Here is a 23,816-nt window from a genome sequence, read left to right as displayed (position 1 = left end):
GGTATTTTGAAATATAAATTTTTTTTTCGTGAAATATTACGTTTTTCCAAATTGAATCACCAAACTATAATCGTCCATAAAGACGATTAACAAGAGCTTCAATTTTTTATCAGTGTGAATTATTTTGACCGTTTCCAAATATAGAATTAAAATCTGATAGAAGGTTTTTGGACCCATCAGATTTTAATTCTATATTTGGAAACGATCAAAATTATTCACACTGATAAAAAATTGAAGCTCTTGTTAATCGTCTTTATGGACGATTATATTTTGATGATTCCATTTGAAAAAATGTAATATTTCACAAAAAAAAATCTATATTTAAAGAGACCTTAATAGGGTGCTTTAAAAAATAGTTTGGTGTGCTTGCGAGCGCACTCAAGTTACACTTTTTACGATGGTAAGTTGCATAAAAGCCATAAATGTTTTCTCTGATTTACTAATTTGGTTAGGGTATATACCATCTTTGATAAATGCAAGCGTATGTCACTTGATTTCAAGCTTGACATACGTTTTATTATCAGCAGCGACACCAAGAAACTTGATATTTCAAATGGTGAATTTGAAAAACAAAGAGCAGCAACCAAAGGTAAATATTATCATGACAATGCCAAGGCAGTTTTGACTGACAAGTATCATTTGAATTACCTAGCTAAAACTTTGCCCCAAATTCCCGTTCGATCTATAAAGGCTCTTAAGATTCCAATTGTCATGATCATGGGTATCGACTGTCATGTATTTGTCTTAAGCTTAATTGATAAAAACGATTATCTTTTGGAAAAGATTAATGCCATGCAGTACCCCCGAACATATCGCCAACTTTGTGGGGGCTTAATCGGAAAATTGCTTGATGGGTTTTCAATGATCGATGTACGTAACATACAGATAAAAAAGTAATCATTTATTCATATCTTTTTCCTCCCTATTTTTAGGAAATTATTGATAGCACTTCGGCAATTTATAACGATTACTCACGCAATACCAATGATGCCATTGATAAAATAGACAAGCCTAAGACCTCCGAAAAACAAAGTATCGTCCTTGAGTGGGTATCATCGGTGGTCATAGATGAAGACGATTTTATTTATGAGGATAATGATGAAGGAGAGACAGATAATAGAGAATCACAAAATAATGAAGAAGAAGATGAAGAAAGTAATGACTTACAAGTCCTTCACTTTTTTTTAGCCTCTTGTGAAGCTTTGTGTGGTGAAATTGGTGAAACTCTCGTTGTTAGTGGTGTTGGGGGTGAACCTCTCGGTTTTTTTGTATCTCTATGCTTTATATCTATCCCTATGCCCTTTATCTACTTTTATGCCTATTTTTATTCTTATCTCTATTTTTTATTTATACTATTCCTATTCCTATTCTTTCACTTATATTATGCCTATCCTATGCCTATCCTATGCCCATCCTATGCCCATTCCTTATGTAGTAATTGCAGCTAGAACCAGGAAGAGATTCTAGAATCCACCTCCAATTAACAGAATAAACTTTCCCATAAATCATATTACATAATAATCATAAGATTCGTAAACAAAAAATAAGATAGATAATCGTAGCAGGCATGGCGGATGCTCCTTAGTTAGTTTTTCGGTCTTAGTTTTGACTCGCTGTTTTTTCTTATCATTTTATTCAAATTTCCAAAAACCTATTTTACTACACCTTAAAGTATACAATATTTCTAATAAAAGATGAACAGCTACAATTTCGGTGACTATGCCTATTGAAAGTTGTAGTTGAACTATGAATATGATGATTAAAAATTGAATCGAGTGCTGATTTTTAACCAATCATGCACTTAATGATATGGAAGTGTGCACTCGTAGTGGGAGACGCTGTATAGAAGTGTACTCATGTGCATGATAATATGCAACATCAAGGGCTGTTTTTATTTCACAGTTTATTTATTTCAACGATTTGCTTATATAATCTTAGATAAGCGAATCGTACCTAAATACGACAATACATGCCATTTCTAATAAGTACGAACAAAGTTTGAATGATACGCAATCTACTCTAGTCTCAGGTTAAAGCATAGTGTGGTGGTCTGACATACTCGTTAATAAAATAGGAATAGCTCGGCATCTATACTTATAGAACAGATAGACTTTTTCATTCGGGTTCATCTTCAACTGAAATAGTGCAAGAAGACACTATGTACTTATATTAAATACAGTATTATAAATAATTCAAATGTCATCTTCAATATGATAGGACTCTCTGCTTTGTTTTCTTTTATTGAAATAAAACATTAATTTTTATTGTATCTTCCATAATTACTTCTACTTCGACACCACACCTGGAACACATCTTGTAGTCGTCATCATAAGTCTTACTACCCCTATATTATGAAGTTAGAGCGCAACTATTCATGTGCTCTTTAGGCTTCATAAAGTTTACTACTTAACTATATTGCTAAATTACCGATAAACAATTTTGCATGTATTTTTAGCATTACGTGCATGTATTATGGGAGGGAGATGATTTATTAATGAGCCTTCACAATATTTTGCAAGATTATAATATCCCAACTATTCCCTTTTCATGAAGAAATGATGATCCCATTGTGACAAAAACCAATTCTTGTTCATCATTTTTATTGTAAATAAAATCTAAACTACAGCTTTTTTTCATTTCCTTTTTTGTGGGTATAACTCAATCTTTGATGGAGCTGTTCCTTTTCTTGCATGATAAAGCACATGAATACATTGCAATGTCAAGCTTTGTTTAATTTTATATGAATTTTTTTTTTCTGATATGCTATGTATGTGATTCAGAAGTTGTGGATACAATGGAGCTGAAAAAAAAATGATTAGATTGTGTATCATGTTGAGAATGTAAATGCGATGAACCTTATTATGTATTTGTTTACAGTATGCTTGACATATTTTTTTTTCTTTTGAAAATAACGCTAACGAGCCCACATAAAATATCTGCCCTTGTACAGACCAGAAAAAGTGCAATCAATGGAATTCCAATTGACAAAGGAGAGAATAAACCAGTGATGTTTGATCATTCATATGAGATCATGTAAGGAGACAAAAAATTCATTTTGTGAGAAAAAAGCTTTCTCTCCCTTGAAAGGGGGATGAGTTCTCTTGTTTTTTTTAAAAAAAAAAAAGCGTGAAAATTCCTGGATCTATTTAATACATGGATGCTATTTGTTGTTGAAGGTTAATGCATTCAAAGGTAGTACTGACGGGTGATTTTGTTTTAGACCCCAGCCGGTTTTTTGAGTGGATGGCGTTGTCAATTCGTTATAAACAAGTAAACAAATTGATGGGGGCAGAGGGATAGAATTGTTGTTGTTTTGCCACAGTTTATACACAAAAAGAAGACGGGCATGCACGTGATGATACATGTAAAAAAAAAAAAAAAAAAAAAAAAAAAAAATAGGAGAGAGAAAGAGAGAAAGACAGAAAGAGAGAGAGAGAGATGGTATATATAGATTTTTTTAAAGGAATAAAAACGTACTTCTTTTCCCTTTCTTAATTTTTTACACTATTTAAAAAAAAAATGATGATACATAAGCTTAAAAAGATATTAAAAATGGAAAAGGGAGCGAGTACCGAAGAAAAGACAACGACGCAAAAGAAAAAAAAGCGGTTTTCGTTATTATTAAAAACCGCCATGATCGATCCAGATGATGATGGAGAGAAAATCCTGAAGAAACCCATGTCCAAATCGAGTTCGTTCTTACAGCTACAGTCTTTTACAGCAACGCCACTCAAACGAAGCCGATCCATGTTTGGACAGCTCTGTTCGAATGATAGTAAAAATGGGGTGAGTGTCACAACAGAAGAGGACAATACATCATCCGCCATTCTTGACTATTATGCAGCTTCTGAAAATATTTTACATACAGCAGCTGTCTCCATCTCATCCACCTATAATCCAAGTCATGACACTTTAGACCGTGACGACGGTGAAAGAGACCTGTTACTAGGCATTGCATCCTATGAAAAGGGTGAACTCGAACAAGCGTCTTACCATTGGAAAGTCGCCGCCGAGAGTGAATCTCCGCTGGGCATTTTCTTTTATGGCTTGACCCTGAGACATGGCTGGGTAACGTAGTCCGTTTGCTATTTATAAAGCTGGCAATTTTTTAACCCTTTCTTTCTCAAAAAACCAGGGCTGTCGAAAGAGTCCTGCACTAGCAGTAAGATTTCTTCAAAAAGCAGCTGAATATCCTGTATTTGATTTACAATCTGGTATCAACCGATTTATATCTGCAGTTAAAATAGAATCGTTAGTTTTATCTATTTATGAATTGGGAGAGTTCTTTTGGCATGGCTGGGAGGTACATATCATATAAATCTATATTTATTAAAAAAGAAGGGGGCTTCCGTCTGATCCTCTAAAAAAGAAAGAAAGTCATTAAAGCTGGTTTTAATTAATTAGGTACCCAAGAGTGTAGCAATAGCCACATATTACTTTCAGGTGGCTTCCACTATGGGCAACACAGATGCCATGAACGATTTGGCCTTTTGCTATAAACATGGTCATGGCGTCGAAAAAGATGATGTCAAAGCTGCACAGCTTTACAGACTAGCAGAAGAACAAGGAAACGGTCTAAAAGATAATTCATGGATCTGGCACGAACAATACAATGATGATATCGAACCCAACTAAATGTATACTAATTATAAATGAATTATGTATAAATATATATTAAAATCAAAAAATAAATAAAATCATCCTCTTCTTTCTCTCTTTTATCTTTCTTTTACTTTATTTTTTAAAACATGAAACTCTTGGCTTTGACAACACTGTTTACAATGATGACTGTTGTCATGACAGCAAGTTCAGTCACCCCATTGTCCAATCGGCTAGCGGCTAAAAAGATCAAGGTGAATACCATTGGCTGCAAGTGTATCATGTCTAAACCTAGTGCACAAAATACGGATTCAACATTATGTATGTGCTTTAACCGCAAAGATGGCACCTTGAATGATACCACGGTCTGTCGAGCTTACACAGGTAAATTTGGGATGAATACAGATTATTACACACAAAAAGACTAAATCATTATTATGAAAAACTAGATGGTGTGTTTTCATTTTGTTCGGATGTGACGGATGGAACAGAGTTGTGGCAAGAATGCGTAGAGCATTACTGCCCTTGCAACGGGGATATTGTTGAGCCACCCCGTAATAAAATCTATTTTTAAATTAATTGGATAGTAGAAGTAGTAAATGATGATAATAAAAAAAAAATTCTTTCTTCTTTTTTATTTTAAGCTTTTGCGCTGTAAATTTTAAGCTGTTTCTCTTCACCACCACTAAGAATTTTATCATTATCCCAATAGACAGATAAGACCTTATCCTTCTTTGTTTTATCCTCAGCTTCGACGGTATACAATGGTTCTTTACTACGGATATCCCAAACACGTACTGTAGAATCATAAGAACCTGAACATAAAGCGAATTCAGAAGTTTTTGACCAACAAACAGAGGAGACCCAAGCAGAGTGACCACGCAAACTCAACTTGACGTTGGTGCCATCCTCTGATCGAGGATCCCATAATCTGATAGTGTTATCGGAATGACCTGTAGCCAAAAGTTTGGAAGCGTTGGAATAATCCACATCAAGCACCACCTTTTCACAGTTCTTTGTTGTTAAATTAACTTGTTGTTCAACATCCCAACTTCTAATAGAATGATCCCAACCACCTGTATATACAGTGTTACTGCTGGCATCGTCGAAAGTAACAGCATTCACAGCACCCACGTGTCCCTCTAATGTAATACACTTTGTCTTGAGCTTTCTACCATCTGTCTTTTCTGTCTTTTTTCTCTTTTTATTTGTCTCTCCTGTCTCGACTGGTTCATCCTCAGTGGGTTCTGTGGTGGTCCATACTTTGACAAGGCCATCTGCTGAAGCACTTGCAACCTGATGGGATATAAGCGGTTAATGTCTATGTCAGGGTACATACAAGATGCAAAAAAAAAGAGAAAAACTTACGTATTTATTTTGAGCATCCAGGGCAACGGATTCGATAGGTCCCTTATGTCCTTTGCATTCATACATCAAACGATGAGATCCATCTTCAATTGAGTATTCCCAACCCAAAAGGGCATGATCAAGACCACCAGAGAAAACTTGTGCGGTTGAATCTGATAATAACCTGTTAGTTTACTCGTACGGAATATCAACATCAACTTTATATAATACCATTGACGCGACCAAAGGCAACGCTCTTGACGGAATCAGCGTGGCCCATAAATGTACCAACACATTCGCCGGTTGAGTTCCATAATCGAACCATGTTATCGTATGAACCGGTAGCGAATAATCCGTTGTGTCCCTTTACTGAACTGATCCAATCGTCGTGTTGATAGGCTGTAAGAGGGGTAGGAGGGAGCATGGATTCAACATATTCGATGGTGACAAGGTTTTCCTACATTGGGTGTTGAGTTTACATCGTGACATAATTTTTAGAAGGGAAAAGACTTACGGTGGAAAGTCTATTGGCATTTAAATATTCCACAATGCTACTTCTTAAAAGTTGACCATCGATTAAGAAATCAAAAGGAATGGGCTTGTCTATGTTACAAATTAAACAATGAGTACATGTTAAAAAGTAGATCTGCATGCTTTCTTACCGTTGTCAAGCAAGCTATTGACAATCTCGGAAAGACCGTCCTTTTTAATGTTGGAAGGTAACAAAATAGCAGCATCGCTGACTGCATATTCTGTTTGTTGAGTTGTGAATCGCACTTGCACTTGTTCTTGTTCTGAAGACATTTTTATAAATTCTGACACAATCAAAAGAAGAAAAAAAAAATGCTGGCAAAAAAAAAAAGAAAGTTGTCCTACTTTTAGGGTGGCTTATGTTTAAACATAGTGCGAATCTGGTGTGACCGGGGACATAAATTCCCCTTTTGACCATCGCTCAACTTTAATGAAGAAGCCTATACAAGACAACATTGCAGATCTAGAACGATTGGTTCAATTAGTGACAGAAACAGAAATTTCAGAGGTGGATCATGAAACCCAATTCAAGATTGACAGTTTTCTCGCCAAAGAAGAAAAACGCGTTCAAGCATTAGAGCAAGAAATTAACGGTATAGTTCTTCCTTTATTTGTAGAGTCTTTGTAACTGACTCAAGTGTCTAGAGCTGCAAGAACGCTGGGATAGTGGAAATAAAAAGGAAAGCACATTGAGACAAAGTTATGAAAACATTACACAGCGCATGGAGATTCGACAGCAAGAGGAAAAAGATGACGATGACAACTATAAAAAAGAAAGCATTCGAAGCGGACAATTAAAGAAACAATTACAAATTCTGACTGCCGAATTGAATGAAGAGGCAGAGAGTGCTAGCCTCAGTATGGGTGATACCCAAGAAATGTAAGCCCTTCAGACTCATAAAGACAGGAGGAAAGACTAATATTCTATCTAGGATCGAATTGGCTTTATATCATGGTATGGGTGTTCACATGTTTGTGGAAGAGGATATGAGTGTGCACAAGGCTACATTAAGTAAGTTTTAAAGAGAATGGTTGTGTATACGGTATTAACATGTATGTAAAGCATGCGAGAATACAGACGATGTGACGGTCCTTCCTATTACAAAGCAAAGTTCAGTCACGACCAAGAGAATCTGGGATTTTATCTCTCAAGGACTTTAAACTATACCCCCTCTCTCTATCTCTCCTTTTTTTTATTATTATTATTATTTGTTTTTGTTTATTTAATATACGTAAATATGGATAGTAAGTTTTTCATAAAGCTCTTCTTATTTTCATTTTCTAGCCTTGATAAATGTCGCTGTTGGTGATACGCAGAGAGCATAGGTTGTATAATGGTAAGGCGTTCAATTCGTATCACATAATCTGCCTGCAAATCATTCAATGTCATCTTCATGGTACACACCTCTTTTAATAGCGCTTCAATCACCATCACCAAGGGGAAAAAGTGGTTGTCTTTCTCGTCCACCCAATCGAATTGATCTTGGAAATCTTTGAGATCATTCGAGATATGACTAAGGATCGAATTACTCAGGTCGCTTAATTCAGACATGTCAAACACCCTTTTTAATCGACGGTTCAGGACTCGTGTATCGGTTGCATTAATTTTATCCAATGTTTGTTGTGTTACCGCATGGAGTGATTGGAAAGGATCCGTGACTGTCACATGCGGTTGTGGAATGACTTTGGATTGCATTATTTGTACTGGTGCTGCTGCTGCTGCTGCTGCTGGTGGTGCTTGTGGTGGTGGTGGGGAGGGTGATGGGGATATGAAAGGGGGTGGTGGTGTCTATTTGATATTGGGCGTAAGATTTCTTATTTTTTACCCTGTTTTTTGTATTACCTTAGATCTCTGTCTGAGCAAGAAACCATCATGTTCTTGTACAAGTGCCTCGTGTGTTAATTTAAGTGTTTCTATATTAATCAATTTAGAATGCATTCTGATGGTGTGTGTGTGTGTGCGGCGGCGGCGGATGATCTCGTGCATGCCTCTCTCTCTCTCTCTCTTTTTTCCCTTACCATGGCCCTGATGAAGTCGTTTATATTTGCTAGTCATGTTATTCTCTGCTTTTCTCAATTGAGATAATTCTTGCTTTAAATCCGAAATCTATCCATAAAAAAAAAATGAGTGATTTATTTCTTGTGTATAGAGATTTGCAATTACCTGTGTCTTGAGATTCTCTTCACTTTTGGTTTTGACTGATAATAATCGTTCACAAACTTTATTTTTCTCTTTGTATTCTTGCATCTGTTTTTTCAATTCCAGTGTATTCAACGTCAACATTTGAATCATCTAATTTTTTATTAAATTAAATTTAGGGTGGGGGCATAAATTTCAGACTTTCTTCTAACCTCATTTGATTGTTTATTTTCCCATCGTAATTGCTTTAATTCATGATAATTGTCCTTTACTAGATTGTATTGCTACCAAAAAAATTATCGATAAAAAGAAATTACCGCGTAATTAGAATTATACTTACTAACTCGCTGTCTTGTTCTTGTAAAAGTGCTTGTCCAAATTCTGGATTTTTTTTTTTTTTTTTTTTTTTTATTTTTGCATTAATATTAAAAGTGATACGTTTCTAAGTGATACTTTAGGGTATCTTTACCTGCTGCTAAACGTGCGTCGTTCTCCGTCTTTTTAAAACATTCGTTAAATTCCTGTAAACGAGCACACTCGCTCTGACCACAGCAACATGAAAAACCTGTATCATGCATTTTTCTTTTGTTTGTAAATAAATAAAAAAGAAGGGAATAAAAATAAAAAAGTAACCTCTTATTTTTTATATTCACATTAAAAATAATTGGATGACGTCTGATCTTTTTTTCATCAATCATCTTTTTTTTTTTTGTACACACCTATTTTTTTTATTTTTTTTCATTTTATTTCTTCCTTGTATAAATGAGTAATAGCAACAATAATAGACTAACCATCGGACAGTACAACATTATCAGCACCATTGGCACTGGTTCCTTTGGCAAAGTGAAATGTAACTATCCCCCATTTGTGTTCTTTTTTTTTTTTTAAAAAAAAAAGTCATTAATTCAGCATAAAACATAGTGGCAGTGCATGCTATCACGGGTCAAAAAGTCGCTCTTAAGTTTATCAACCGTAAAAAGATTGCCACGATGGAAATGGGAGGTCGAGTCAAGCGTGAAATTCAATACCTCAAGTTACTTCGTCATCCGCATATTATCAAACTGTAAAGTAGTCCTGCACTTTTGGTTCCCTATGTCTTACTCATTCTTATAATAGATACGAAGTGATTACAACACCTACCGATATTATCATGGTTATTGAATATGCCGGAAGAGAATTATTCAACTATATTGTGGAAAAAGGCAGAGTAAGTTTTCTTATTTTATCAGAAGCAGGATTGATTTTTTTTAAATATATATAATAGATGGCTGAAGATGATGCTCGTCGATTTTTCCAACAAATCATTTGTGCCGTAGAATATTGCCATCGACACAAGATTGTTCATCGAGATTTAAAGCCTGAAAAGTAAAGAGTACAACAAAAGATAGAGACAGTGAAAAAGGAAAATTATACTTATGCCTACAAAAAAAAGTTTATTGTTAGATGCGAATAACAATGTGAAAATTGCTGATTTCGGTCTATCCAATATCATGACAGATGGTGATTTCTTAAAAACCAGTTGTGGAAGTCCAAATTATGCTGCTGTAAGTGTCTTCCCTCTTTTTTTTTTATTTATGTGCATATACATACAATTACTGACATGTGAAAAATGAAAAACTTAGCCCGAAGTCATTTCTGGAAAGTAAGTTGATTTTATGTTTGTATACGAAAGTATCTAAAACGGCAAAAAAAAAAATAGATTATATGCCGGTCCAGAAGTTGATGTATGGAGTTGTGGTGTCATTTTATACGTCATGTTATGTGGAAGATTACCATTTGATGATGAATATATACCCACCCTATTTAAAAAGATCAATGGTAACGTGCTTTCTTTTCTTTTGTTTATGTGTTTGATGACTAAATCAGTCGCATTGCGATAGGCGGAATATACACCATGCCACCTTATTTAAGCTCAGACACAAAAGTCTTGTTGACTTCCATGCTGGTGGTCGATCCACTGAAACGTATCACAATACCAGAAATCAGGTAACAAAAAAAAAAGAAGAAATTGACTCCCTTTACTTATTGACTGATATATCCGAGTTAGAAAGAACGCTTGGTTCAATAAAAATTTGCCGGCGTATCTTCGCCCATTGCCTAATACGGAAGAGAGTGGAAATCTGTTGATTGATGAAGTATTAGTGGATGAACTATCAAAGGTAAAAGCTTTATAAAGAAGGGGGAGGGGCGGTTTGTTTGTGTGATAAAATAGGAGATAAGGCAGATCATACTTACGCCATGAATAATTTAGAAAATGGGCTATCCTACAGAGACGATCAAAAAAGCCCTTAGTGAAACAGAGAATAATCAATTTAAGGTGGCATATCAATTAGTCGTGGATCATAAACGCTTACTTCAAGACTGTAAGTCTGCACCCCCTTATTTTTTACCGTGTTTTTTTAAAAAAGAAAGGGAGTTGTCTAATGCATTTTGCACAACATTGTAGCTGAAAACAATAATATTCAAAGTTTCTTCGCTACTTCGCCACCTCCTTGGAATACGTCATTGGAAGACAGGTATAAGGCGTCGAAAGAAGAGGATGGCCAGTTGGATGTTGAATCTTCCATCTCGGTCCTAAGCTCAAGTTTACCAAAATCGGAGGCTTTTATGGGTAAGACAAACAACGCCAAGTTTTTTTTTTTCATTATTATTATTTAACTCACAACCATATAGAATCAAGAGCACGATCTGGTTCCAATGCATCTGCCAGAAGTGGAGCTTTACCTATTCTCCCTATCAGCGGTACACCACCTCCTGGCGCCATGACACCCACCCAAGGAGCTCAGCGCACGAGTACCCGTAAATTACCTATCGATACCGCGCCCAAAAAAGCACACAAGCCCAAATGTCGATGGCATTTTGGCATTCGTAGCAAGTGTCCTGCCTGGGAAGTGATGCTGGAGATTTATCGGTCATTAAAAAACGTGGGTATGGAATGGCGGACGATGGATGCGTATCACTTAAGATGTCGATATCAGTATCCTACGGTGGGACTTGTGGTCAAGTTTGATTTACAACTGTATAAGCTGGAGAACAATAGTTATTTGGTGGATTTCAAAAATGCAGGTACACAAAGGACACCGGATGGTACGGATCCTCTCAAAGCGTTTGAAGAAAATTTGGAAAAAAAGTTTTCAGAAGAAGTTGGTGATGATAAGGAGGATGTGTCGCCTTATTTAGCAAGATGGAGAGTAGATGATGATGTGGAGCATGTTCAAAGTGTCTATCCATTCTTGGATGTCTGTAGTAAATTAATCACAGACATTGTTTAAAAAATAAAATAAAGAAGTCACATCTTTGACTGCTAAAAGTTTTTTTTTTTTTTTTCTGGAATGGCACACACACAGCTTTAAAAAAATATTTTTTTTTTCTTCTTCTTTTAGCCTTTACAAATAGAAAAATATATAGAATGTCTAAACGTCAAGCTGATCATTCTGCTGCCAGGGACCAAAATAAGTCTAGTGCATTTGGTAACGGAGCCTCTCGTCATCCCGCCGAAGAAAAGAACGCCATGGGTGAATTCGAGGACGCTTGGGAGGATGATATTGAGCAAGACGAAGAAGTGATTGATGGTGATATGGAAACCAACGAAGAAGAGGATGGTAAACTCCAGCTACTGCAACAATAAAATATTTCCATACTCACATTTTTTTTTCTTCCCCTGTAGGCATGGATGTGGATGAAAAGGAAGAACCTGAGGAAGATGATAAGGAGTTAAAGTTATATTTGCCAGGTCAACCTTTGGCCGAGGGTGAAGTTTTGGAAGCTGATCAATCTGTCTATGTCATGCTTCATAACCTCGATGTTCGTCTTCCCTTCTTGAGTTTTGATGTTTTGGAAGACAAGTTGGGTGAAGAGAGAAAGAACGTAAGTCAGAGTTATGTAAAAGAAAAAAAAGGGATACATTTGAGATTAACATGTGTCCAAAAATTAGTATCCTGCTACTGCCTATGTTGCTGCTGGTACTTCTCTTCCCGGAGACCGTAACAACGAAGTTTTAGTAATGAAGATGTCTTCTTTGCACAAGACTCAGCAAGATGGTAAATTATAAGGATTGTTGTTACGAAAATCGAAAAAAAAACTAAGTATGTGTGTGTTATAGACTCTGATGATGAGGATGACCCAGATGCCTTGGATGAAGATCCCGTTCTTGAATATAGATCAATTCCTCACAACGGCTGTGTCAACCGTTTAAGAGTGATGCCTCAACAATCCGAGAGAAACATCGCCGCTACTTGGTCAGAGACCGGTAAGGTGCATATTTGGGATTTGACAACCGCTATGCAAAGCTTAGAAATTCCTGGTACACCTGCCAACACCACACAAAAGCCTTTACACACCATCAACAACCACGGACGTGAGGAAGGTTATGCTATGGATTGGTCTAGCCTCGAGGCTGGTCGGTAAGTGGCAGATAGACAATGTGTGTGTGTGCGTGTATAAAATATGATTTTTAATATATTATATAGTCTTTTAACTGGTGATAACAACGGTCGTATTTATCACTCTGTTTTGACCTCTACTGGTATGACAACCGACAATGTTGCATTTAGAGAACACAAGTCATCTGTTGAAGATCTTCAATGGTCCCCTACCGAGCAAAACGTGTTTGCATCTTGTTCGTCTGATCAAACCGTCAAAATTTGGGATACACGTAACAAGAAGCGATCTGCTGTTGGTATCCATGCCTCCAACTCGGATGTGAATGTGATTACTTGGAATAAAAAGGCATCTTATTTGTTGGCAAGTGGACACGACGATGGTATTTTCAGTGTCTGGGATCTCCGTACTTTCAAGGGCGGAGCACATCAACCTACGCCTGTTGCTACTTTCAAGTGGCACAACGGACCCATTACATCCATCGAATGGCACCCTACCGAAGAATCCGTGTTGGCTGTGGCTGGTGCGGATAACCAATTGACCCTCTGGGATTTGTCTGTTGAACCTGATACCGAACAAGAAGGACGTTTAACAAATGAAGGTGTTGAAGTTCCTCCTCAATTATTATTTGTTCATCAAGGTCAAGAAGATATCAAGGAATTACATTTCCATAGACAAATACCTGGTTGTGTTATCAGTACAGCAAGTACCGGTTTGAACATTTTCAAAACTATTAGCATTTAGATTTTTTTCTTTTCTTAATTTCGCCTCAACCATCACACTCTCACCTTACCTCTCTTGTTATTATGTACCTCTATTTTTTTTTTCTATTATTATATAATATGCCAAAATATATTATATTCTCTTATATCATCTCTCATCAAATTTGTGTATTTCTTTTCCTTTGTAGAATAGTAGCGCATAGAATAGGGTATGACGTGTTTTATTATCTATAAGGGTGCTTTATCGGATGGCAGAGAAAAGGGTTTCCATGTACCTGCATCAATCATTTCTTCGTCTTTGGCACGTTGAATATCAATTTGGATCGAATCCATGGCAACCTGATGCAGTGTTTTACTCAAGGCACTGATCCTGTTTGTCTCCCGAATACAACTGGTTTGGAAATCCCAATCATTACCCTGGGCGAAATGTGTGAAATTGAGATATTCCAATGGCTGCTTATGTTTGTCTCGATACAATCCGCCGTTCAACCATAAGGGAACTTGTTCCGTGTCCAAATGAAGTTGGTTACCACAAACCTGTGTAGGATCCCCATCTTCACCACCACGTCCCATATTTCCAATGACAGCACCAAATGATTTTATAAATGCGTAAGGTGTTTGCATCATTTCATGACCTATCCAAAAGGTCTGTTTTTGTGTGTGTTTGCCTTTTTTTTAGTTTGAAATACGAGGATTATGTATTGATACGCATACACATACCTCTTTATCACCATGAATATGTTTATAGACGACTTCGTCACGTTCAGTAATACCGTTCAACTTACAAGTAGCTAATAAACCTAAAAGAGATTTTTTCTTGTTCATCACAATCACACCCGACTCTTGCTCGTGAGAGGAAGTGCCTTTAAACCAACGCGTATTGGGCACAAAGGAAGTCATGGTGGACAAAAACGAACGTAACCAATCGGGTCCCTTTTCCCAATTAGCAAACAGTGTACGATCATAAAAGAACAGACTACCGGCTAAGGCATAGCCTTTGTCTTGAAAGAGTAGAGCAGGATCTTGAAAGAAAAAAGCGTCTGCATCCATCATGATGACCTCAGAGAAACGACTGGCTAAAAGAGCAAAAGGTTTCATAGCCCATCCACCAAACCTTGTATAATATTCCCCCACGTAGTCGTCTAATTTCACGAGGGAGACGTTTTTAAATTGGGTGGTAAAATAGGTTCGTTTGGCAGGGGAGAGATCGTTTTCGCGAATATAAAAGATTTCGATGGGGAGTTGAGAGTGGAGGACTTGACGGAGTGCGCGCACAGACGAGGCGGCGAATTTGAATTGGTTGTTTCCGACGCACATGACAATGCCTTGTCCGCTTGTTTGGTTATTGATATGGAATGCATTTTCCCAGTAAGGGTAAAGCCACGGATAGAGAGATCGTTCGAGACGGGTATAGAGTTCCCAGCTGGCTTTGTGCTGAGATGAGTTGGCGGGATGAAGGCTGGGATCGTTGGATAGGATTTTATCGAAATGGTTAAAAAGTGACTTGAACAATCTTTCTGCTGCGGTGATTTTGGTAAAATCAGGTGTTTCGTGGGCTTCTGGAATAATCGCCAGTTGGGAAAAAACAGTTTCTCCTGCTATCGATTGAAAAAACTCTAAATCTTTCTCTTATAAAGGAATCTTTGTTAAGGTGATGTGGAGACATCTCTTTTTTTTCTTTCTAAATACCTGACCATGGTTTAGGAGGGGGTGTAACAGCAAAATCGTATTGTTGTGATAATTGTTTAACTTTTGTTAAATTTAACTCTAAAAGTAAAAAAAAATTAGAGTGCTGTTTTTCTACAAGAAAGGAAAAATTTTCTGCTTTTTTACCAGGTTCACTGACATGTAATTCCACCTCAGCTTTGTAAATGGGACGTGGTCTGTCAAAAAGAGTGTTTCTATAGAAACTGGCAGAAAATGCAAGGATACATAAAACAAAAAATACAGCAATGGTGATCCGTATAGTTTTCGGCTTTGTCAACATAATAATAAAGACAGCTAAAAAAAATAAAAGAAACGAGGTAATTGCTTATCTTTTTATATATTAAATTGAGTTTTTATCTGAGAAAAATTTAAAGTTTAGGCTCTCTTTTCGCATTACACAAATGAAACCCAAGCCCTTTGTGTAAACAGAAAATGTTATTTGTATTTTTTGTTGAAGAAAATCTAATAAAATAAATGCCCGTCATTCGTGCTAGTAATTACTTTACATTGATCTACAAATATTCAAAGTTGTGTTAAAAAAAAAAAAAAAAAAAAAAAAAAAAAGTAGCTCAGCACCAACTTTATCCACATTGTTTTTGACAAACTTGATTTTTGGTAACCATTTGCTGACAATTGATTTTTTTTTTTTAGAAGTATATTGCCCAAACATTCACCAACGAGGTCTAACGTTGGTGAAGAATAATGCCATATGCCCGTGGTTACGATCCCCCCATGGGGTTCTTTGAGTGGTTTGTGGCTCCACTCAATTTATTCAACAAAAAGTGACTTGCGAGAGACTCCCTTTGTCCATTGGCTGTCACCATTGGAAGAATAAATGATATAAGTTAAGCTCTATTTATATGTATTAATTCAAACATAAAAAATAATGTTTTTGTAACGATAACTTCACTTAATTCATATCAAAGACGCTATAATGAATAAGGTCAACCGCGAGAAGGTGGAAGCTAGCATCTGGTAGCGAAGCAGAAGACCCCAACTCTATGCAGATTACAGGATTTTAGTCTTAATTGGTATGCTTGATTTTTTTTTTTGGTACGGGTTACTTAAGGAACTCGAAGTAAAATATTATTGGATAATAATATATATAAAACAATAAATTTGCATTCTATTGACAATCTTCATAACACTGAAGTCTACATCACCAGCGGCGATGCCTTTTCTCTGCAACAATTTGAGTATGAACACTTGCGCCTATGGTTTATGTATCCATGAAGTTTATGATAAACCTGTAGTAACAGAGATAAGATCGGTTGCTCATTTGGGTGCAAGTAAGCATTACAAGCTTTCTATTGACTAGGAGTTGATCAAATTTCTGGCCACGGGGAGCTATTACGCACACAAAGACGAGCCTGTCCAATTATTCATCGGATCGTCTTTATGTAACTGGACATCTGATGAAGACAAAACAGAAGAAATACACGTCTTAAAAGATGTGAAAAAAAAAAGATCTTTTAAGAACAACGTGACTCTTAAGTCAGTATCATCTTACAGTTGAAAAAAAATACTAAAACTTGCGCCATTTGATAGATAGGGCATTTGATTGATTTACGTAGGCTGTGGGGTTCTCATAGTCTCAAGTCTTTTGTTGCTGGGTATAGACTAATACCCCTCTTTGAAATTTAATTGACTACCATAGTCAAAAGAATACCCAGCCAAGTATGTACCATTTCGCACTGAAGTTCCTCTTCATGGTAACAACTCATCAATTAACAACAAGAAAAGAAATCGATACGTCTTTCTTGTTTTTCGTTAAACGGAAACTTTGCACTGAATTTTAGTCGAGAAATCAACGTCGTCAGCTTCCATGACTATTAAGAAGTTCTTAAAAGATTAAAGAAGTCACCCGTCTACTTGAGCTTTTTCGTTGATACTGCTGCTAATATGGTAATTATACTATACGAATATGAAGCCTGTTATATGTGCTGTTATCTTGAAAATGCAAAGGGTTTATCTCTCAAAATTGTTTAAGATGGACTTAAGGCCTACATCACCAGATGTACAAAGACTATCATTAAAGAACGCAAGTAAAATATATAAATGTAATCAATTATTAATCAGTGGCTGTGTGGTACTTAAACTAAGGGATCATTGTTTTACAACATCACTTATAACATGGCTTTTTTTATGATATCGTAAAGATAGGGAATGGTAGAACAACTGATGGATTTAACAACCATTGATGTTACACTTCTTATTATATCATGTTCATACCTTCATTTCATTGAGTATGAATATAAATGACCAAGCATGAATATAAACTTTAAATCTTTAAGTATACAACGTAAAAATGTTGATATGTAACTCAAGAGGACTTATATGTATGCTTAAAGCATCAACTACAAATATAGAGTGAAGAGAATTCTGCAGCTATTTAAAACGATTGTATGCTATTCCGCCTGAATAAAAATTGAAACGCCCTTCTTTTTTTTTTTTGTCCTCTTTTTATCTCTCTTATTTGTTTTCTTGTTAAAAATAATCCCACGATGACAAGCAGCATGATACAACAGGAACTTGTAAAGCTTTTGCTTGGAGCCAAAAAGGCATTTTCTCAAGGAAGAGACATGTGCAATCAAGCGAATATTCATCAACAGAGTGCAGAAAAGTATATTGAAACCATTGAGAAGCTGCATCCTAAATTAGTGTTTGTGGATAACCACATTGTGGTTCAGTTACATGTATTGGATAAAATGAGGGAATATTTGGAGTCTCAAACGGAAGCCTGTAAGAACAGAATTAAGGTATAGCTTATATTGTTATTGTTTTGTAGCAATAAGGACTGATACGATAACGAAAGGACCGTGAAAGCAAATTGCAGAGTTTGACGATAGAATTGACCACCATTTTCCAGCTGTTAAAGAATTGCGTGATCGATAAAGATATTTTAAAAGTAAATGCTGAAAGAGGAGGAAATCAGAATGAAGTGACGTTATTTGACTATATCTCTGATCAAGAGATTATTGAACTGCAACGGCAAGCTGATGATGAAATTGGTGAGATTGAGGTAAATAGATAATTAAGGGGGAATACCCTACTCTGTTTGCATGATTTTTTATTCTATATTAGACCATTCATAATTCGTTACAAAATCAAACAAGAAATCTGTCTTCTGTTATACAAGAATTACAGTTAGCCAGAGAAAACGCATTATCCATCTCTCTTGGTGAATCTATCTCGGGGTTCGCCAATGAGAAAATACAATTACAGGAAGAAGAGTCTTTAAAGATGGCTGATATATTGACGAGTTTAATGAAGCATTATGATCAAGTGCAAGAAGCAACCAGGTTTACAAAAAAGTTATCAGTTTTTAATATAAAGTAGTATTATTAACCCTTTCCCCCCGCCAGAATATCCCAATTGGGCCCTGAAGGATGTGAGCAATTGGATATTACAGTCTTAAAGACAGATGACGATCATTTGCCTAATATCACCGAGGAATTAAAGATTGGATTGGATGTGGTTATATCTATCAGGTAAAACATAGAATGTAAATATCCATTGGGAGTTTAGTGAGAGAAAAGGAGATAATTGACTATTGCTACTACAAAGTGAAGAGATTTACGACCGAATGCAAGTGTATTTACATGTGAAGGATGAATTAATAAAGGTTTTGAACCAATTGGAACATTTTGGCACGGGAGGACAAGCCGATGCAATGTATGATAAATTAGTGACGACCGAATTAGATATCAAGGAGAGAGAAGATGACTTGGACGAGTTCTTTGATCAGTTAAAATCATTGGCCGAGTGGTATCGTTGTTACGCTTCTTCTTATAATTTCTTGCTATTGGAAATAGACCGAAGAAAAAGATCCCAGGAGAAACAGGAGGCCTTGAAGACGGACTTGTTAAAATCATTTGAAACCGCGTATAACGATGAGCTGCAAGAACGGAGGTCGTGGTCTGCACAACACGGTCAATATTTGCCCGAGGCGTTATGTCCATTTATCAATGTAAATCATGTCTCTCCCCCCATGTAATTTCTAATCTAACCATCCATCGCTAATAGGATGCTCCTTCGGTCCTAACTGTCGAATTGCAAAGTGATCCTTCCGCAAGATTGCCTGATTTATCGCGTAGTAGTGTTGATAAGGCAAGTATTTATCAAATACAAATACTCATGCAATCCCCTAAAAAAAAAAAAAAACTTTAAATAGGCTTTGTCCGAGATTCATAATGACCATCCATAAAACTGAGTGTGTGTGTGTGTATGTGTATGTGTGTGTGTGTGTATGTGTATGTGTGTGTGTGTGTGTATACAAATGTATATACATATAAACCCTTGTTTAATTAAAGAATAATGAAAATGTTGTGTACAAAAAAAAAAAGAAAATTAAAGCTCTTTCACTTGTCCGGGTCTTCCTGCATCAGGGAAAGGTGTAGGTGTAGTGGATGTTTCAGCATGAAGACTTTTATTGCTGGCGGTTTGTGCCTCCAAAATATCATTGAGACGACCCTAACCCGCATTATATCAGTGATTAATGAAAAGGTAGATAACGTGTTATGAATACACTTACGAGTTCCTCATGAAGCTTGCCTTGCTTCTTTAACTCCATTCGACGGTTTACAAGCATACCCACATTGACCATGTAATAAACTATGAAAGTGTTAAGCCGTAGTATAAGAGTGTGTAGTGTTGGGGGAGGTACCTGTAGTTCCTGCGAGGAAAAGAACAGCAGACTTTTGTGCAATATCAGCCAAGCGACCCGTAACTGCCATTGTATGGAAAAAAGAATAAAAGGGAGGAAAAAAAGAAAATTTATTAAAAACAAGAGTCCTGGTGATTATCAAATATGGAGAGAGAGAGAGAGCTGACTTTTTCACATGACGTAGGAATAACAAAAATAATAAAAAAAAAAGAGAGAGAAGAAAAATCTGTCTTTCCTTTCTATCTTTTCTTTTCTATTAATCAAACATACCAACATGAACCTTTTTTTCGGTAAAGCAAAGTCGAAAACCACAGCTAAAGATGCCATCTACAAATTACGTGAAACATTGGGCATGCTGGAGAAGAGACAAACTTTTTTGGAAACCAAAGCCGAAAATGAATTAAAGATTGCAAGACTCAATGCCACCAAGAACAGAAGAGGTAAACATTAGGGAGAAAGAGAAAGAATAGTGTGCTCATAAGACCTAAATTTGTACATGCAGTTGCTTTAATGGCACTCAAGAGAAAGAAGGCGTATGAAAGCAATATCGAAAAAATCAACGGAGCTCGCATGACTATCGAAACACAAATGATGGCTATTGAAAACGCCAATGTTAATTTGGAAACCATGGGAGCCATGCGTGCAGGTGCAGAAGCCATGAAAAATATACACGGTTCCATGTATGCAGCCCTTCCACACATGACAACTTTAAACACACAACGGCTCATGTCTTTTTTTTTTTCTTTTATCTTTTTAGGGACATTGATAAGGTAGATGCCACCATGGACGATATTCGTGACCAGATGGATGTCGCCAATGAGATTTCAGAAGCAATCTCTCGACCTGTTGGTATGGGTGAGGACTTGGACGAGGTAAGAGAATAGACTACGCTTTATATATATATATATATATATGAAGGGTATTCATCACTTCTTATTGGCTCTAGGACGATTTATTGAACGAGTTGGAAGAATTGGAACAAGAAGAGTTGGATGCCAAGATGTTGGAAACTCCTTCACCGGTAGTCTCTGCACCCAATGTGCCCAATAATAAGCCAGGTAAAACTAATCGGGATAACAAAAAAAAACAGTTCTTTAACACTTACATTCTTGTTCCGTAGCATACAAACAACCAGTTGTTGAGGAAGATGATGAAGAGGCTGAACTTAGGGCACTTCAAGCTAGTATCGCCATGTAAACTTCTTTTTGTTTATTATTATTGTATGGATCTAATCAGTCACTTAAATATCTTTTGATGAATTTTTGTTGGTGCGTACCTGGAATTGATGTGACTGAAATGTGAATAAAATGGGCTTTGTTCATACTTTTAAGGGAAATTATAAGTTACTGTCACTCTAGAATGATCATTCCAGTGCTGATTTGGGGGTGGGGCTATTAGAAACACACCTTTGTCTAGTAAAATTATAGGTACCCCCAAAGATTGTGTTTTAGTCTCGTAATCTCTGATTGCAAAATATAGTAACTTTCATTAAAAAATCAAAAGCAAAATTTCTCGATAATAGTTTTACTACTGATACACAAACGAAAGGTACATGCGTCAACTTAAAAAAAAAGACATAACTGAGTAAACTGAAGTGATCTATAAATAATAGCTACAGCTAATGCCTGTTTAATATCTAAAGAAATCTTTCATTTTGGTACAGTGAGCTAGATACATGTCATACATCTAAAAAGAGCCATCCTTTCAAACATGTGTTTGCTTTAATGACATATGAAAAGCTTTCTGATTTTCGGGTAAAACAAAGACGAGGATGAGAGCATGATGACCTAATAAAGTAATTTGGCTGTTTTAATTTACTGTTACACTTTGTGAAAGCCCTTTTCAAGTCCGGTATATATTTCCCCAACTCATCCAAGAAAAGTCATATCCATACCCTTTCTTTCCTTCATCACTAACTAAAAGAATGAGTGCGATACATGTGGAAAAGCTGGGGAAAGCAGTTGTATTGACTTATGATGATCAAAGCCTTTTGATCGAAGGCGATCTGGATACGAAAAAAAGAGGTAAAAATGTATGTACACATTTGTGTTTTAAAAATAAACTTTTTTTTTTTAACATTTCCTCGACAATAAAAAAAAAAAAGCGAAATCATCTCGAACATGTGGTTGTGTTCCAACATTAGGTCTTACGCGAACAGAACCCACTCGTATTATTAACACACATATCTTGTATGCTCACTATAACGATAGAACAAATTTGATTCAAATTAACGCTGTCATTCCAGACCAACCTACGACTGCACTTTTAAATATCTATAAATTCATGTATACCGTCAAGGACAACGGAGCTAAAGAAGCCATTGAATTTTGTAAAACTATCATGGATTCAGTTTATAAAGGTAACCTTATCAACTAAAAAAAAAAAACGTGAAAGGAGTAGTAAGAAGCTCATGTGAAAATAAAAAAAAAGATTTGATTTCTGGAAAGCGACTGAAAATCTTGGTCAATCCTTTTGGTGGCCAATCAAAGGCAAAGGATATTTTCCAGCTTCAAGTCAAACCTATTTTAGAAGCAGCCAAATGCATATTAGATGTCCAACGTAAACTCTATTTAAAAAAACACATATACGTACAAATACATTAAACTTACTTTTTATTATTAGTGACAGAACATCAAAGCCATGCTTTAGAAATTGCCAGGGACTTGGATATCGACGCCTATGATGCCATTGTCACTGTCAGCGGTGATGGTATCATCCACGAAGTCATCAATGGATTTCTTCAAAGACCCGATGCTCGAGAAGCCATGAGAAAAATTCCCTTGGGTATCATCCCTGCAGGTACAAGTAATTCATTTTCCATCTCCATGCTTGGTGAGAAACAAGGCTTTGATCCGGTTTATACCACATTGCAAGTCATCAAAGGTCGACCTTTAGCCATCGATCTATGTTCGATTAATTATGGTGATGAACGCTTTTTTTCATTCTTGTCGCATAGTTTTGGTATCTCTGCTTATGCAGATCTAGGCACAGAACATATGCGATGGATGGGTGATACTAGGACAGTGGTAGGACTTTTGGGAGAGATCTTTAAGAACAAAAAATACAAAGTACAAGCATCACTCTGTATTGTCGAATCTGATAAAGCCAAATTAAAGAAGAATTATGATATTGCAAAGGGTGGATCAGCATGGATACCTGTGGATCCATCAACAGGAGCAGTTACGGATACGATGCCTCCGCTAAATGAACCTGTGCCAGATAATTGGACGACACTAGAGGAAGATATTTCTTTTTTCCTGACAAGCAAAGTGCCATTGTTAAATCGTGGTATGCTCAGTCATCCATACGCTTCTCCTAATGATGGACTGTTGGATTTATTAATGGTTCGTAGTGGTAAAAGTCTTGCAAAACAATTGAGTGTATTCACAAATATTGATACGGGAAAACACATTGACTTGGACATCGTAAGTGTTACATGGAAACAGATGCATAAAATTACAATCTCAGTCCCCTCATTTTTGTGTTTTAGGTGGAGTATTCCAAGATTAAAGCGTTTCGACTCACCCCAATTTTAAAGCCTGGAAAAACAGCTTATGTGTCTATTGATGGTGAGCACGCACCTGTCAAAACATTTCAGGTGGAAGTTCACCCATGTATTGGATCTGTCCTGAGTTTCTCTCCATCATTTTACCCTCATATTTAGTAATTAAACTACCGCGCATTAACACAACCTTTTTTGGACTGCCTTTTTTTTTTTTTTTTT

General features: G+C 36.3%; 12 protein-coding genes across 12 annotated transcripts; 8 read left to right on the top strand and 4 right to left on the bottom strand.

The window, feature by feature from the left end:
* The first annotated feature begins 150 nt into the window (after positions 1-150).
* EV154DRAFT_145822 (uncharacterized protein) lies at positions 151-1,521 on the top strand. The gene is made up of 3 exons (XM_051594083.1): positions 151-400; positions 453-870; positions 933-1,521. Exons 2-3 carry the CDS (start codon positions 484-486, stop codon positions 1,446-1,448), a joined length of 903 nt encoding a protein of 300 aa, XP_051459968.1. The 5' UTR covers positions 151-400; positions 453-483; the 3' UTR covers positions 1,449-1,521.
* A 2,226-nt stretch (positions 1,522-3,747) lies between these two features.
* Positions 3,748-4,635, top strand: EV154DRAFT_416727 (uncharacterized protein; the record flags this gene model as incomplete). The annotated part of the gene is made up of 3 exons (XM_051595753.1): positions 3,748-4,068; positions 4,136-4,303; positions 4,405-4,635. The coding sequence occupies 3 exons, from the start codon at positions 3,748-3,750 to the stop codon at positions 4,633-4,635; spliced, it is 720 nt and encodes a 239-aa protein (XP_051459967.1).
* A 113-nt stretch (positions 4,636-4,748) lies between these two features.
* Positions 4,749-5,173, top strand: EV154DRAFT_582938 (uncharacterized protein; the record flags this gene model as incomplete). The annotated part of the gene is made up of 2 exons (XM_051606688.1): positions 4,749-4,983; positions 5,049-5,173. The coding sequence occupies 2 exons, from the start codon at positions 4,749-4,751 to the stop codon at positions 5,171-5,173; spliced, it is 360 nt and encodes a 119-aa protein (XP_051459966.1).
* A 26-nt stretch (positions 5,174-5,199) lies between these two features.
* Positions 5,200-6,793, bottom strand: EV154DRAFT_501537 (WD40-repeat-containing domain protein). Its single transcript, XM_051600704.1, has 5 exons — positions 6,609-6,793; positions 6,461-6,549; positions 6,178-6,403; positions 5,968-6,119; positions 5,200-5,895 (listed from the first exon to the last, which is right to left on the bottom strand). The coding sequence occupies exons 1-5, from the start codon at positions 6,748-6,750 to the stop codon at positions 5,239-5,241; spliced, it is 1,266 nt and encodes a 421-aa protein (XP_051459965.1). The 5' UTR covers positions 6,751-6,793; the 3' UTR covers positions 5,200-5,238.
* An 804-nt stretch (positions 6,794-7,597) lies between these two features.
* EV154DRAFT_501532 (uncharacterized protein) lies at positions 7,598-9,212 on the bottom strand. The gene is made up of 8 exons (XM_051600703.1): positions 9,087-9,212; positions 8,958-8,998; positions 8,830-8,901; positions 8,642-8,770; positions 8,497-8,584; positions 8,321-8,391; positions 7,895-8,266; positions 7,598-7,814 (listed from the first exon to the last, which is right to left on the bottom strand). The coding sequence occupies exons 1-8, from the start codon at positions 9,193-9,195 to the stop codon at positions 7,752-7,754; spliced, it is 945 nt and encodes a 314-aa protein (XP_051459964.1). The 5' UTR covers positions 9,196-9,212; the 3' UTR covers positions 7,598-7,751.
* Positions 9,213-9,264: 52 nt separating this feature from the next.
* EV154DRAFT_582930 (kinase-like domain-containing protein) lies at positions 9,265-11,889 on the top strand (the record flags this gene model as incomplete). The annotated part of the gene is made up of 12 exons (XM_051606687.1): positions 9,265-9,467; positions 9,539-9,680; positions 9,734-9,824; positions 9,882-9,982; positions 10,050-10,161; positions 10,240-10,259; positions 10,317-10,435; positions 10,498-10,603; positions 10,665-10,776; positions 10,869-10,980; positions 11,064-11,228; positions 11,291-11,889. The coding sequence occupies exons 1-12, from the start codon at positions 9,380-9,382 to the stop codon at positions 11,887-11,889; spliced, it is 1,767 nt and encodes a 588-aa protein (XP_051459963.1). The 5' UTR covers positions 9,265-9,379.
* Positions 11,890-11,997: 108 nt separating this feature from the next.
* EV154DRAFT_145631 (WD40-repeat-containing domain protein) lies at positions 11,998-13,892 on the top strand. The gene is made up of 5 exons (XM_051594082.1): positions 11,998-12,219; positions 12,285-12,484; positions 12,552-12,657; positions 12,720-13,020; positions 13,087-13,892. Exons 1-5 carry the CDS (start codon positions 12,027-12,029, stop codon positions 13,739-13,741), a joined length of 1,455 nt encoding a protein of 484 aa, XP_051459962.1. The 5' UTR covers positions 11,998-12,026; the 3' UTR covers positions 13,742-13,892.
* On the bottom strand, positions 13,884-15,741 carry EV154DRAFT_501518 (mannosyltransferase putative-domain-containing protein). Its single transcript, XM_051600702.1, has 4 exons — positions 15,553-15,741; positions 15,409-15,486; positions 14,440-15,347; positions 13,884-14,367 (listed from the first exon to the last, which is right to left on the bottom strand). Exons 1-4 carry the CDS (start codon positions 15,704-15,706, stop codon positions 13,948-13,950), a joined length of 1,560 nt encoding a protein of 519 aa, XP_051459961.1. The 5' UTR covers positions 15,707-15,741; the 3' UTR covers positions 13,884-13,947.
* Positions 15,742-17,895: 2,154 nt separating this feature from the next.
* EV154DRAFT_501513 (autophagy-related protein 17) lies at positions 17,896-19,697 on the top strand. The gene is made up of 7 exons (XM_051600701.1): positions 17,896-18,185; positions 18,242-18,448; positions 18,511-18,728; positions 18,792-18,917; positions 18,994-19,396; positions 19,453-19,536; positions 19,601-19,697. The coding sequence occupies exons 1-7, from the start codon at positions 17,931-17,933 to the stop codon at positions 19,631-19,633; spliced, it is 1,326 nt and encodes a 441-aa protein (XP_051459960.1). The 5' UTR covers positions 17,896-17,930; the 3' UTR covers positions 19,634-19,697.
* Positions 19,599-20,236, bottom strand: EV154DRAFT_501508 (uncharacterized protein). The gene is made up of 3 exons (XM_051600700.1): positions 19,961-20,236; positions 19,674-19,899; positions 19,599-19,651 (listed from the first exon to the last, which is right to left on the bottom strand). Exons 1-2 carry the CDS (start codon positions 20,030-20,032, stop codon positions 19,777-19,779), a joined length of 195 nt encoding a protein of 64 aa, XP_051459959.1. The 5' UTR covers positions 20,033-20,236; the 3' UTR covers positions 19,599-19,651; positions 19,674-19,776.
* Positions 20,237-20,511: 275 nt separating this feature from the next.
* EV154DRAFT_145494 (Snf7 family) lies at positions 20,512-21,653 on the top strand. The gene is made up of 4 exons (XM_051594080.1): positions 20,512-20,772; positions 20,850-20,964; positions 21,039-21,150; positions 21,213-21,653. Exons 1-4 carry the CDS (start codon positions 20,603-20,605, stop codon positions 21,287-21,289), a joined length of 474 nt encoding a protein of 157 aa, XP_051459958.1. The 5' UTR covers positions 20,512-20,602; the 3' UTR covers positions 21,290-21,653.
* Positions 21,641-23,785, top strand: EV154DRAFT_145499 (ATP-NAD kinase-like domain-containing protein). Its single transcript, XM_051594081.1, has 5 exons — positions 21,641-22,116; positions 22,197-22,451; positions 22,523-22,651; positions 22,715-23,517; positions 23,583-23,785. Exons 1-5 carry the CDS (start codon positions 22,017-22,019, stop codon positions 23,754-23,756), a joined length of 1,461 nt encoding a protein of 486 aa, XP_051459957.1. The 5' UTR covers positions 21,641-22,016; the 3' UTR covers positions 23,757-23,785.
* Positions 23,786-23,816: the final 31 nt, after the last annotated feature.

This window comes from Mucor mucedo (genome assembly GCF_025094135.1).
Source record: "Mucor mucedo strain NRRL 3635 chromosome Unknown EV154scaffold_24, whole genome shotgun sequence".
In the NCBI taxonomy this organism is placed as follows: Eukaryota; Fungi; Mucoromycota; class Mucoromycetes; order Mucorales; family Mucoraceae; genus Mucor; species Mucor mucedo.
The sequence above is the reverse complement of the archived record's forward strand: the minus strand, read 5'-3'. Positions and strand labels throughout refer to the sequence as shown.